Source organism: Myxocyprinus asiaticus, chromosome 2 (genome assembly GCF_019703515.2).
Source record: "Myxocyprinus asiaticus isolate MX2 ecotype Aquarium Trade chromosome 2, UBuf_Myxa_2, whole genome shotgun sequence".
Taxonomy (NCBI): Eukaryota; Metazoa; Chordata; class Actinopteri; order Cypriniformes; family Catostomidae; genus Myxocyprinus; species Myxocyprinus asiaticus.
This window is the reverse complement of record NC_059345.1, coordinates 41,639,139-41,651,908: the sequence shown is the minus strand read 5'-3', so window position 1 is coordinate 41,651,908 and position 12,770 is coordinate 41,639,139. Positions and strand designations below refer to the sequence as shown.

The 12,770-nt window shown below is 38.9% G+C and overlaps 1 protein-coding gene across 3 annotated transcripts in view; it reads left to right on the top strand.

The window, feature by feature from the left end:
* The window catches only part of LOC127451856 (dnaJ homolog subfamily B member 6-like), a 56,754-nt gene that overhangs the window by 16,854 nt on the left and 27,130 nt on the right, over positions 1 to 12,770 (top strand). For all 3 annotated transcript variants that reach the window (XM_051716853.1, XM_051716860.1, XM_051716869.1), the window contains exons 2-3: positions 4,398 to 4,524; positions 12,596 to 12,705. In XM_051716853.1, the coding sequence (XP_051572813.1) occupies positions 4,460 to 4,524; positions 12,596 to 12,705 (175 nt within the window). In that variant the 5' untranslated portion in view covers positions 4,398 to 4,459. The remainder of the gene's footprint in view (positions 1 to 4,397; positions 4,525 to 12,595; positions 12,706 to 12,770) is intronic.

Here is a 12,770-nt window from a genome sequence, read left to right as displayed (position 1 = left end):
TGGTAACAGAGTTCGGTAGCACCCACGCGTCACTTTGAAGAGACGGAACGCATGCGTCAGTGATTTGAAGTCCCTTTGTGGAGTTCATCCAGCACTGAAAAGGTCTCACATGCCACGTGCCCATGGCAGCAGAAGCCGCCATCATGAGCCCCAAAAGCCTGTGAAATGTTCTCACAGGGAGAACGCGTCCCACTCTGAACATTGCTAGACACCAGTGGAATGACAGACTAGCTAGACAGACGTGCCTGCATCGCCAATGAATCGCCACCCCTAGAAACAGAGTCTGATCCCTTGGCAACAGGACATACTTGTCTAGGTTTACACACAGCCCTAGATTGCTCAGATGGCTGAGAATGTCATCTCGATGTTGGGCAGCCAAGTCTCTGAGTGGGCGAATCTGAGAAAGCACCTGTGCTTCGGCGCAATCTGAATATGGAAATAAGTGTCCTTGAAATCTGTTGTCACAAACCAGTCCCCTGGCTGCACTTGTGACATTATTTGCTTCTGCATCAGCATTCTGAATTGACATTTCATTAGTTTGGATTTCAAGCGTCTCAAATCCAGAATGGAATGCAAGCCGCCGTCTTTTTCCGGGACCAGAAAATAATGGTTGTTAAAGCCACACTCACTCTGAGAAGGGGGAATCTCCTCTATTGCCCCTTTTTCTAAGAGGCAATGAATTTTCCAAATAAAAAAACAGGGCTTCTCGAACAGAAACATCTTTCGGAACAACACTGTTGAATACCGGTGGAGTTTGCCTGAATATAATTACGTAACCATGCTTTATCGTTCAAAGTACCCAGTTTGAAATGCCCTCCAGCTGCCAAGCCGACAGATGGGCAGACAAAGGGACTAATGCATGGCTTTTGCCTGCAGCACAATCTGTAACCACTAGATGGTGCACTTGGCATACTTTTGGCGACTGCCCCCGAACCAGCGGAACAGCGGAGGGAAGCCTTCACTCCTCTACTACTGAGGCTGGTTGAAGGGAATTTGATAATGTTTTTGCCTTTTGTATTCAGGCATAAAAGATGAGCGCCCTGAGATGCCTTTGCAGCAGGAACGCTGACAGAATAAACCTTTCCCTGGTTTTTTGAACAGGGAAAAATGTACGAACGTTGGGGGAAATGTTTATTTGGGCCCCAACATTCTTTATTGAGGGACAACATGTGGTGCTTGCTTTTACTGTGTGTCTTGTGTACACTTGTGTTTGAACATTGAATTCTGTTATGCATGACTCGAGACCCTTGGTCATGGAGACAGAGGCGAATCCGGAATGTGAGTTTTTAATGTTCGCTCCCCAGCACAATTTGTGGGGGTAAACTGAACTATATTCTGGCTGCTGAGTGTCAGTGCTGGGCGTGTATCCTCATGGCCCGGCCATGCCCTCTGTGCCCATTGTTGTCACAGTGAACAATGGCGAACTCAACCCAATACTGTCCGAAGGGCAAACAGGTATGACATGGATATGTTTATATGGTCTGTTTTCATCCACTGAATGGGGGCTCACCCTTTGTTTCACTGCAAGTCCGTCAGGCTCGCTTCTGGTGTCCTGCCGGCCATTTAAAAGGTGCCGGTCCAACATCCAAATGTCTACATGGGTGTGCCCGTGATGGTGGGAATGAACGAGGACCACAATCCTTCTGAGGGGGTGCAAAACTCGTGACCGGCTCCTTATGCGGCTCTCTGGTGGGACGTTGCAAAGATACTGAATGTGAATGCACCGGAGCTGCGGCGGGCTTTTCTCTCTCTCTAAGAGGAAGCATCTGCTGGAACACAGCAATGTGCTGTTTCACAGCGCAGAATTTTTCCACCACCAACTGGACTACATCACCGAACAGTCCGGATTGTGACACAGGGGCGTTGTCATGAATATCTGTGAGCGTAAGCCACAGAGAGACTTGCGTGTGCAAAGCCGAAACCGCCTGGCCTGAAGCCTCGTAGGCCTTGCTCAACAAGGACGATGTAACTGTGCATAGCTTCGAGGGAAGAGCAGGCCTTGATTTTCATGTGGTTGCCAAAGAAGCAGAGAAATGGACAGCCAGCATCTCTTCCATCACCTGGACCGTAGTATATCTGTGGTCGGAAGCTTGACACGTATTAGAAAACTCAGAGGCCGATTGATTCTTTATCCTGGCTGAATAAGGTTGATCCCAGGACTTCGAAATCTCACGGTGGAGGTCTGGGGAAAAAGGAAGTGGCCTACGAGGTGTAGCTGTGTGCTGGCCTGCTAAAAAAAAAAGTAATCCAAGATCGATTTACAATCCTCCGACTGTGCTTCATCTGGCCATTCCAGGTGCAATTTTTCCACTGCACTTGTAATAACCTCCAGCAATTCCTACATAAGTTGCCGAAAGTCTGGAAATCCGACCGCTAGGAGGCAATACTTCAGCCTGGACGCTGGCAAGATCCTCGGAATCCAATGCCGCCATAGATATGGCATCGTCGTCCTCCGCGTCGAAGGAAACTGCATTGTCGGCCTCAGGGCTAGGATGCAAATGCCCACATGTAAACTCCACAGGAGAACGTCTAGTCGAATCCAGGGAGAGTGATACAGAGAACCGTAGGTCTGCCTGCTGGTCAACTCCCATCTCTTTGGCATCCCCGCCGGCCTCCCACGAGTCAGATGACCGCATGGCACCAGCACATGGCTTGACCGAATTTCCAAGGGAGGCAAGCCTTTCACGGAGTGTCCTGATGTTCATTAAATTACACTGTGGGCAATCCGATCCCTCCAACACGGCCTCTGCGTGGCAAAAACCCAGACAGGCAATACACATGCTGTGGGAATCTTCACCGACGTAAGCACTTCCATCCTGTGTTGCCACTCAAAAGGGAGAATAATAATGATTCTCGCTTCGACATGAGTCGTGGTACAACACAAGCCAGACGATATTGTGCACTGAAGAACAGAAAATCTGACTCGATAGCGCGAAGCGAGCGCCTTTATAGAGCCCATGACATAGCTCCCTAGGGGCGTCGCTTAAGCGCCATCAGCCAATAAATTGGCATGATTGTTTAAGGGCTTCAGACCATATGACACTCAGGGCGTGTCCCAATGCTATTACGCAGCTCGAGTTCCTACAAAAGGGAAATGTATTCATTGTGCACTCTTGCATGGGTTTTCCTGTGTCAAAAATGGTCTTCGGTGGTGACTGGCGTATATGTTCATCCACATGCTCCAAGTTGGTTTACATTATTGCATTTAATATATAACATGATTACTTAATTGCATTTCATGTTTACATTGAATATGTGTAAGTTTTCACCAAGTACAGTATATGAAACCTTTAGAATATAACGCAGAATTTTTTACTTTTAAGGTGCTGTGTGAAAACAAACTAAACTTAATTTAATAAACACCTTATTTCTATAATGTATTTTTTTAGAAAGACTAGCTACATTGAGCTAACCACAGACATGAGAAGCCATCTATGGTCTTATCTGTGCTTAAGTACATTAAGGGGTTTAAAGTCTGGACCTCCAAGACTTATCGACAAATTATACACAAAGTTTCCTCCAGCCTAATATATGTTCTTTTAGAATGATGTTTGATATGAGGAAATAAACTGGCCTTGTTTGCCTTCAGATATTCCTAAAGATTACTTAAATTATTAGGAGCCTGATGAAAGGAAAAAAAGATCTATTATGGAGTGGGAAACAAACATGTTCTTTGCAGGTGTTCCACTCGTGGGAATATTATAACCAGTATTGCTGAATTTGATTAAAAATATTTATGAAAATTAATAGCCTAAACACATTTAGAAACTTTACAACTTCCACAGTTGTAATAAAAAAAAGTTGTAATAGATTCTGCCTAATTGATTAGCATATTTAATGTGAATCTGCAACATTTTTGTCAAAATTCCACAGTTACTGTTGCTGTAAAATTATGATAAATTGTTAGTAAGGGGTATGATGTGCATTTGAGAAATATTTATTTTAGTGCATGTCAAAATAGTCCAGAGTGGATCCCTTGCGCAAGTGGTTCTGTGATCGCATCACAGTACACTCGCACGAAAACGCGCTGCAGATGAGAAGAATGTTATGTGCATTTAAATAAAGAACGTGAGATGAATATCATACATTTTGTTTTGGTGGCCCGAAATTCTGCTTGGGTGGCTGCCGAAAAATTGTCAATGTAGGAAAAACTCGTCTCGACTTTTGTAACATTTCAATTATGAGACATATGTTCCTGGTAAACACTTGTGTGTATTAGGCTTGTTGAAATGGAAAGTGGAAACCTAACTTGCACATGACAGGTCAGTTTTTTTGATGCTGTCCCTCTCAGTGGCCACCCACACACCGAAACACACCCTCTATTTTTTCATCCCCCTCCCCCTTCTATGCCTTCTCCAACTACATCTCTCTCTTTATGTTTGCCACTCTCTTTCCAGAGCCATTCTGTAGTAGCCAAAAGTTCAGTTCAACCCTGGAGTGGAAACCCAAGGCCTGAGCCATGGAAGATTATTACCAGATCCTGGGTGTGCCGAAAAATGCATCCCATGACGATATAAAGAAAGCGTGAGTACCCCGTGTTCTGACATGGGCATCTATTTTTGTACAGGGAACATGGTAGAGGCATTAATGATAACAGTGACCGTACAGCACGGGTTAGTTTATACTGCCCAATTTCAGACATCTACTGCTGCTAGTTTTTGCCTCTTTCTCTCTCTTATATTTTCCAAAAATCTCACTGTGTAATTAATATGGAGGGTCATTTTTATATGTGGAACTATATGTGGACTCTATGGAAAGGCAATATTTGTTAAACAGTTAAATTTGTTTTGATTCAAAAGAGATTTTTGTAAATTCTGAGCAATTCAGATTCATTCAATTCATTGAACAGTGATTGGATTCAGTAACTTTTGAATTTATAGGATTAGGGTTGTCACAATAACAAAATTTCAGTAGTCTGTCAGTACCAATATCAGTGGAGTTCCTAAACTTTAAGTGGTCAAGAAATTATTCAAGACAAGTAAACAGTCAGTAATTAAGAACAAAAAAAGAACAGATCACAGATACAAATAATAAAAAGGGCTTAATTTTAGGTAGGCCTAGCTAACAGTGTTCAAGTAAACGTTCAGAAATTAAAAATAGTAATGAAACGTAACATAAAACTTCTTAAATTACCGGTATAGTCTTCATTATATGATCATTAGTTATAATACATTAATACTCATTAAAGCTACTAATGTTATCTAGCCAGGAGCTGTAAGTGGTGTTTGATTAAAATAGACCTGCCGATGTGTAGTATGTCTATTATTTTCACTAAGTCCTAACGCACAGATCAGATCTTTTGATACAGATGGACTTTTGTGTCCCATTGGTGCACTTTATACATAACTAACTCTGTTCACATAATACCAAGATGAGGATTTTGACAAAATTACAAAAAAAAACCCACAAAATTGACGAAGTATTTGACCGTTAGCTTAGGCGTACATCTGCTCTGCCATGAACTCTCTCAAAACACACACACACATAACCACACATGCTGAAAGAAGCCACCTGTCAGTCAGACAGAGCACAGGAACCGAAATGAGACCTGTATCGTTACATCTTTTTAATTTTAGTATCGACTTGGTACCAAAGTACCAGTACTTTTGACATCTCTCTATATAGCATTGGTTCCTAACCTTTTTAAACAACGTGGCACCCCTTTATAGTGTTTTTTCCCCACGGCACCCCAACCACCGAAAAATAAATAAATAAAAGAATATGCTATTGAAAACACTCCTTTTTATTTAAAATGTTTAATATTAAACAAAATAAATGAAAACAATGTAGCCTTCAAGTGTTTCTAAAGTTAAAACGTCTTGACATTACACTAACAGGGCAAATAGTACTTTAATTTTTTTTTTAGTAAAAACAGCAATTAAACATTTAAAAAATCTTAGTATAAAAACATTAAAAAGTAATCTAATGCAAAATAAAACTACTTAAATTATTAACAATCTTTACTATGTGGTTATTAGATACAAGTGTACATTTAATACTGATTCAATGCAGTCAGAGTTTGAGTGAGAAGCAGACCTGTCTTTGAAATTTATTCGGCTTACAGCTACTAAAGTTATCCAACCTAAAGTGCTTTCCTCTCTTTCTTGTCAATATTGTTGTTTGATTATTATTAAGGTCCATTAGGCTGCATTTACACATCGCACAGATCAGATATTTTGAGAGATATGATTTTTGTCCTGGGACAAAACTTACACACTCTCATAATACATTAACGGCTATGTTTACATTAATATTACACATTAATATTAATATTAATATACAATACACTACGGTTGTACAGAGTGGTTATCTGAGTTACTGTAGTCAGCTTGAACCAGTCTGGCCAGTCTGGCCATTCTCCGTTGACCTCTCTCATCAACAAGGTGTTTCTGTCCTCAGAACTGCCACTCACTGGATGTTTTTGGCACCATTCTGAGTAAACTCTAGAGCAGGGAAATCATAAAGTAGGGGAACCAGGGCAACTTTCATATTTTAATATAATACAGTTTGCAGGGTCTGATATTCGGCACAGGATTGCGGGTATTGCGCACAATTTTAATCATTCATGCAAGTTCCACGTTCATAATGCGGAAAATTCCCACACACTTCTATTTACTTTGCAGCTGCGAATTAGTAAACCAATAGACAAAGAATCAAAATCAAATCAGTAAACTTGTTTTTGTATCAAACTCTAATTCCAGAAGCTCCGCGAGTAAATCCGCTCTGTCTCTCCCCCTCTCTCTCTCTCTCTCTTGCAGCTGTCAGCAGTGCATTTGAGCACTTGTTAAATTTAGTGCGCGTGTGCACTTTGTCGTGTAGTTACTGAACTTAAGATGTTACAGATGTATAAACCTTTCTAAACCTATTGATTCCACATGCAAATGACGCGTCTCCATAAGCGAGCAACACAATACAACTATATTGATCCTGTTTAGAATCAACAAAGCTGTTAACATTGCAAACGCGTGATGGCGAACAACTTTCATATCTTGGCGCTCCCTCATTAGTCATAATGCAGCATATTTTTATTAAAGGCAGAAATAACACACATGCTTTGTGTAATGTACCAGCTGCATGGTGAAGAGAGACACTTAAACACCTGTTACATATCTCCATCTCTAGTTACATCCAGGGTCGGAAATTAATGGAGGCTCTGGGCAATAAAATTCCCCTGCAATCTGATATAGTTCCAAATACATACATCGCGATCTTCATTTGAATTTTCTCTGAACATTATTTGTTTTGTACCGTCCGTTGTGCAGATTTTACAGAGTCATTGGCGGAAGCTCACGCCATAAACGTGCACAGACTGGCACTCCACTTCTCACGCTCCACATCAGTTCGGTGTCATGCTCGCGCACTAAAATGATTAAATGCTACATTGTAGGTAATAATAATATTAACAAAAATAATATCTGGATGTATTAAATTGCCTTGATGTTAAAACAAACATTATTAATGATACAATAATAATTTTACAGAACATTAACCACTTTTGTTGTATGAATCATATCTCTGATGTTCATTGTTAAATGTTTATTTTTGCACTGGTTTATTAAATTGGCATGAAGGAATTGCTAAGCTTTTTTATAAGCTCCTCATTCCAAATCTGGAGAAATGCTGTCATCTTCTCTGTGTCAGTGCATTAGTTTTGTAGGCTATGTTAATTTAATAGCCAAAATATTTGGAAATATGTGAATGAGAAAGTTTTGTTTCAGTAACAATGCTCATTATGCAATGATCATGCAACTTTGTAATTATTGAAACATGCCATTTTAAAATTGAATTAATTGTTTAAAGTATTTGACATAAAAGGATGAGTCATAAGGTTAGAAAAGGTAAAAGGTAAAAAAATGCCCCCATATGAGCCATGTAAGGGGAGAATTCCTCCCCAGCTCCCCATTTTCAGAAATGAATTTCAGGCCCTGAATGCGATGTTTATTTTCGGCCCACGGGCCTCAATCAAGTTAGATTTTTGGCCCTTCGCAGGAAAAGGTTTGGGCACCTCTGCTCTAGAGACTGTTGTGTGTGACAATCCAAGGAGATCAGCAGTTACAGAAATACTAAAACCAGCCCGTCTGGCACCAACAATCATGCCTGGTTGAAATCACTGAGATCAATTTTTTTTCCCATTCTGATGGTTGATGTGAACAACATTAACTGAAACTCCTGACCCGTATCTGCATGATTTTACGCATTGCACTTCTGCCAAACAATTGGCTGATTAGATAATTGCATGAATAAGTAGGTGTACAGGTGTTCCTAATGAAGTGGTCAGTGAGTGTATACAGTATGTGTAAAATAAAGTTTCCTGCAGTAAAATCATTTAAGTAGTATCCATCACAAGAGTTCATTTTTGCATCCATCATTTTTGCATGTAAAGGTCTGTGGTGGTCCTGAGGTTATATCAGAGGTGCATGGAAGCCTTACAAAAAGGTTACTCATAATTTATTTTCAGTGAGAGTGTAGAGAGCAGGCACAGTCCCGTAAAGAATGATTGATACAGGACAGTGATCCCCAAAACGGAGGTACGCATACCCAGGGGATATGTAAACAGGTTCCAGGGTGTATGCGAAAGAATTGGATTTTGCTATGTTGAACCTAACAAAATCACATGTATGGCTTAAAATAAAAATAAAATTAGTGACTAGTAAAATGTTGATTTTCCAATTAATCGCGATCTTCATTTGAACAATCCCGATATGGATCTTTTTTTACTCTAGGTGAAGTTAGGCACAGAGGTCCTTTTTTTTGCATGTTCAGTGTAAAAGTTTGGTTTGGACACACATTAAACAGGACAAACATGAGGTCCACGCAATCCATTGGTCATTGAATAATGTCTCTTTTAATACTCTTTCTGTTATTTTTTTTTTTGGATCAAAAACAACAAAAAAGAAACATTAATTCTAATCACACAGGGCAGGGATGCACTAAAGAAACCTTGTGCAATACACGTTATACAACTTGTATGCAATATAATATATACAATTCCAAGACATCATATGTATTGATGAAATACATAGAATTAGTAAATGTTTTAAAAGCTAAAATGTGACCTAAAATAAAATACAATTTTGTAAAATGTATATTTCATAATCTACCAATTTGGAAGGTCCCCTGTATAATAACCGCATTAGCTAAGAGACCATTTCTTTCCTATGTAAGCAAAATGGACATAACTAAAATATACAGAAATATAATTAATTATTATTTAATCATTAATAATAATCAATATTAATGATAATGTTAAAGCTGCTCTATGTAAGAGTTTTAGGTTAAAAATGAACAAATTGCCATTATTGATTGAGTACATTTAACAGTGTTCAAAACAATGTCCTTACCTTACCCCGATTCACTAAGGTAAGCCTATAAAAATTATTTGTATTTTGAGCTGTCGGGCTCGATTTGGCGCAAAATCGCTGGCTTATGAAGAACATCCTTGTGTCATTACGTCACGTACATGAAGATAGGAAAGAAAAGCCGGCTGTTTCATTCCCATGTAAACAGTAGATGGCGGTAATGCGCTGTTTTAGTTTGCGAGTAGCTGTTAAAAAGAAGAAAGAAACTACAGTAGGGCTGGGTGATAGGACGATGTAATCGATATTGACGATGTCTTAAAAAGATGCCGATTCCGAACGGACATGATCGGAAATATCGGGAAATGGCAAAACCATGGATCTGGAAAGTCGCCAAATATATTAAACAGTGGCCAGGGTGTGAAAATAGCACCCGCCACCCGCCAAATACGATGAGGTTGAATCAAGTTTGCAAGCTCCTGGTCCAAATGTATTTCATGCGCGGTTAATTTTGCTCATCTACCCGCAACAGGCGTGCGACCTGCTGCAAGATGTCTCGGAGTGAAACATGACAAGAAATGCTGTAAGTCACAAAGATGCACTTGAAGAAACACACTTTATTATATTTTTAAGAACAGACAAAAAAGCCATCAATAGGCATGTTTCCATCAATGCTATTTTTATGCGCGTTTTAGGATATCGCATAAAATCTGCTGGAAACACCAAGATGCGAATAAAATCTCCAAAATGCGCATGGAAAACTTATACACTCGTTTGAGGTGGACACATTTTTTTTATTCGATAAGAAGAAATGCTCAAACTATGATGGAAACACATTTACCAAATAAACTCATTGAATTTAACAGAAATACAAGATGCGCATTAAAAACTGTAATATGACTGAATAATTAATTCATAACCGGACAAACCAGCGGACCAATCATCACAACCGAATTGTTGCCCTGGTCATTCTGAAATACGGGTGTCCTAAAAAAACAAAGCCTGCATAGAGTTTGCAAAGCAAATTATTTAAACACAAACTTGCACTTTTTCCCGAAGAGCAGGTTTACTGATACTTTTAAAGAATATCTTTTAGATCACACCGCAAAGTCATGATGGAGGAATGCACACACACATAGTGCTCCCAGAACTGTGTGATGCGCTGTCATTTCCAGTCATGAAAGAGTCACACAGTCGCTAAAATTTTCCCGGAATTGACGATTTTGTTCTTTTGAATGCAAGGGATGGAAACGCGGCTTTATCCGCACATTCTTTTCCCGATATTCTGATTTTTCGCATAAATTCAATTCACAACTTGGAAACATGGAAACATAGCTACTGCTTGTTCTGATTCACTGTTTGTTCAGAGGCATGCAGCGTGAGCTGGAACAGGTCTCATGGAACAAGCGTAAAGAGTTTTCACTCTTTTTTTTTTTTTTTTTTTCTCTCATCTGAAAATTGTTTGCAAGAATTATGTCGTCTAAGAGAATGCTGCAAATGATCTCTGATCATCTCAGGAGGTGCTGTGAGTTTAGTTCACTTTATTTCTGCAGGTTCAGTAGCCTAATATATATCTTTTGTATTAAAGAAACAAAGACGAAAGTGATTAAATCAAAGTAATACAATACACGTTCACCTTGAACCTAAAATTTAGTTCAGTTTTATTTTCTTTAGGCAGCATTAACTAACTGTATTACCAAAGCGCAATACAAACACATATTCGAAAAGAACACACATTTGGCAGCATTAATTTGGGAACACAAGGGAATTTATTACGCTTATTTATTTTGATTAACATTGTCTTTACATTTATAGTTGTCTTTAGTTCTTAATCTGTACGCTATTTGTAATTTTCCACCTATTCATTCAAAATATGTGAGTACGAGTGTTGTTTATCTTCATCCAAGCAAGTAATATTTCAGTTTTAAATGTTTAATCATATAACATTATATCAACATGAAAATAGCATGTTATGACTCTGGCTCTGAATATCTCGAGTCATGATCACACAGAGGCAATAAGCTCAAATCATGAGATTCATCCGCCAGAAGAGCAGTGCTGAAACACGAATCACGTTTAGTGTTCTTCTGCAAATTGCTTGCAATTATAAGTTTCAACCACAGATGTCGCTAGAGAGCACAAAGTTACATAGTGCAGCTTTAATCTATATAGTCTTTGGTTTTCTATTTATGAAGGGGTACTTCAGCCTTACTAATGGTGGTACTTATTGCAAAAAAAAGGTTGGGAAACACTGATATAGAAGAGGAGTATGCATCAGAGCTGTGTGTTGGAATGCATGCCGTACCACTCTGAGGATAATGCTGCTCTTCAGTATGTCACCAGTAGTTTACACATGTAACCTAATTTCTTTAAATGTTTAAAAATAAGTATATTTTGAAACATTGTAAGCTACTGAAAAATCGTGATTCATTCAAATTTTTACAATTTAGATAGATTTTTGACCAAGACAATTGATTAAAGAAAAGTAATATTTCAAAATGAAAAAAGATAATTATGTAAGAGTCATATGCAGTTACTTTGGCTGGATTTATAATTAATGCATTGAGAAAATGAATGAATATTTACAACCCTAATAGGCATGTAACATACAGCAAGGACAGAATGTGAATGCATACACAGTCTGTCCTTGCCTTATTCATCTACTCCCTCCCTTGTCCTTTTTTTGTTTTTCAGGTAAGCTAACTTCTATTGAATCCTCATTCTGTAGGTCACTGCATTTGCTGATTTGTTCAGAGGGAATTTTCTAAAGAGCATAACTATGAAGGGCAAAGGCTATTAAAAGATGTGCAAAGGACAAATCCCCTTGTGTATGGAGTGTTTGGTTTACGCCTTTGACCCTGCCGTGTGCTGCTGACTCAGTCATAGTGTGCAGCACTACAGAGATGCTGACCTGTTGTCATACCAACTAAAGTCACATTGTGCAGCATGACCTGTATTGAAAGAGGTTGTTAGGAGTTGCCTGACATGTAATACAGTGATGTGTTAGCATCATAAATGAGGACAGTGCAGTGCATTTAGATGAAAAACGTGTTTCCTCAAACATCCTTGAACTGTTATGAATTGATTAATTGTGATGCCCTCTGTTTCGCTGATATTATAAGATGTTATAACATCTGTCAAGTGTTGAGGAATTTGTTTTTAAGGAAGCAATTTTCATAATTTTATTTATTGAATCATAATTTTATTTTTGCTGTGCCTTTGGATTGGATGACGTTATTATTTAAAATATAGCCTAATTTATTGTAATAAAGGTGTACTGTATGTGTGTGTTTTTACAGGTATAGAAAACAAGCATTAAAGTGGCATCCAGACAAAAACCCAGGAAACAAAGAAGATGCAGAGATAAAGTTCAAAGAGATCTCCGAGGCATATGAAGTCCTGTCAGATGGTACGAACTATATATTTTATTACTTCATCAAATATGATGCACTGTTCATTTCAATTTGGGAATTC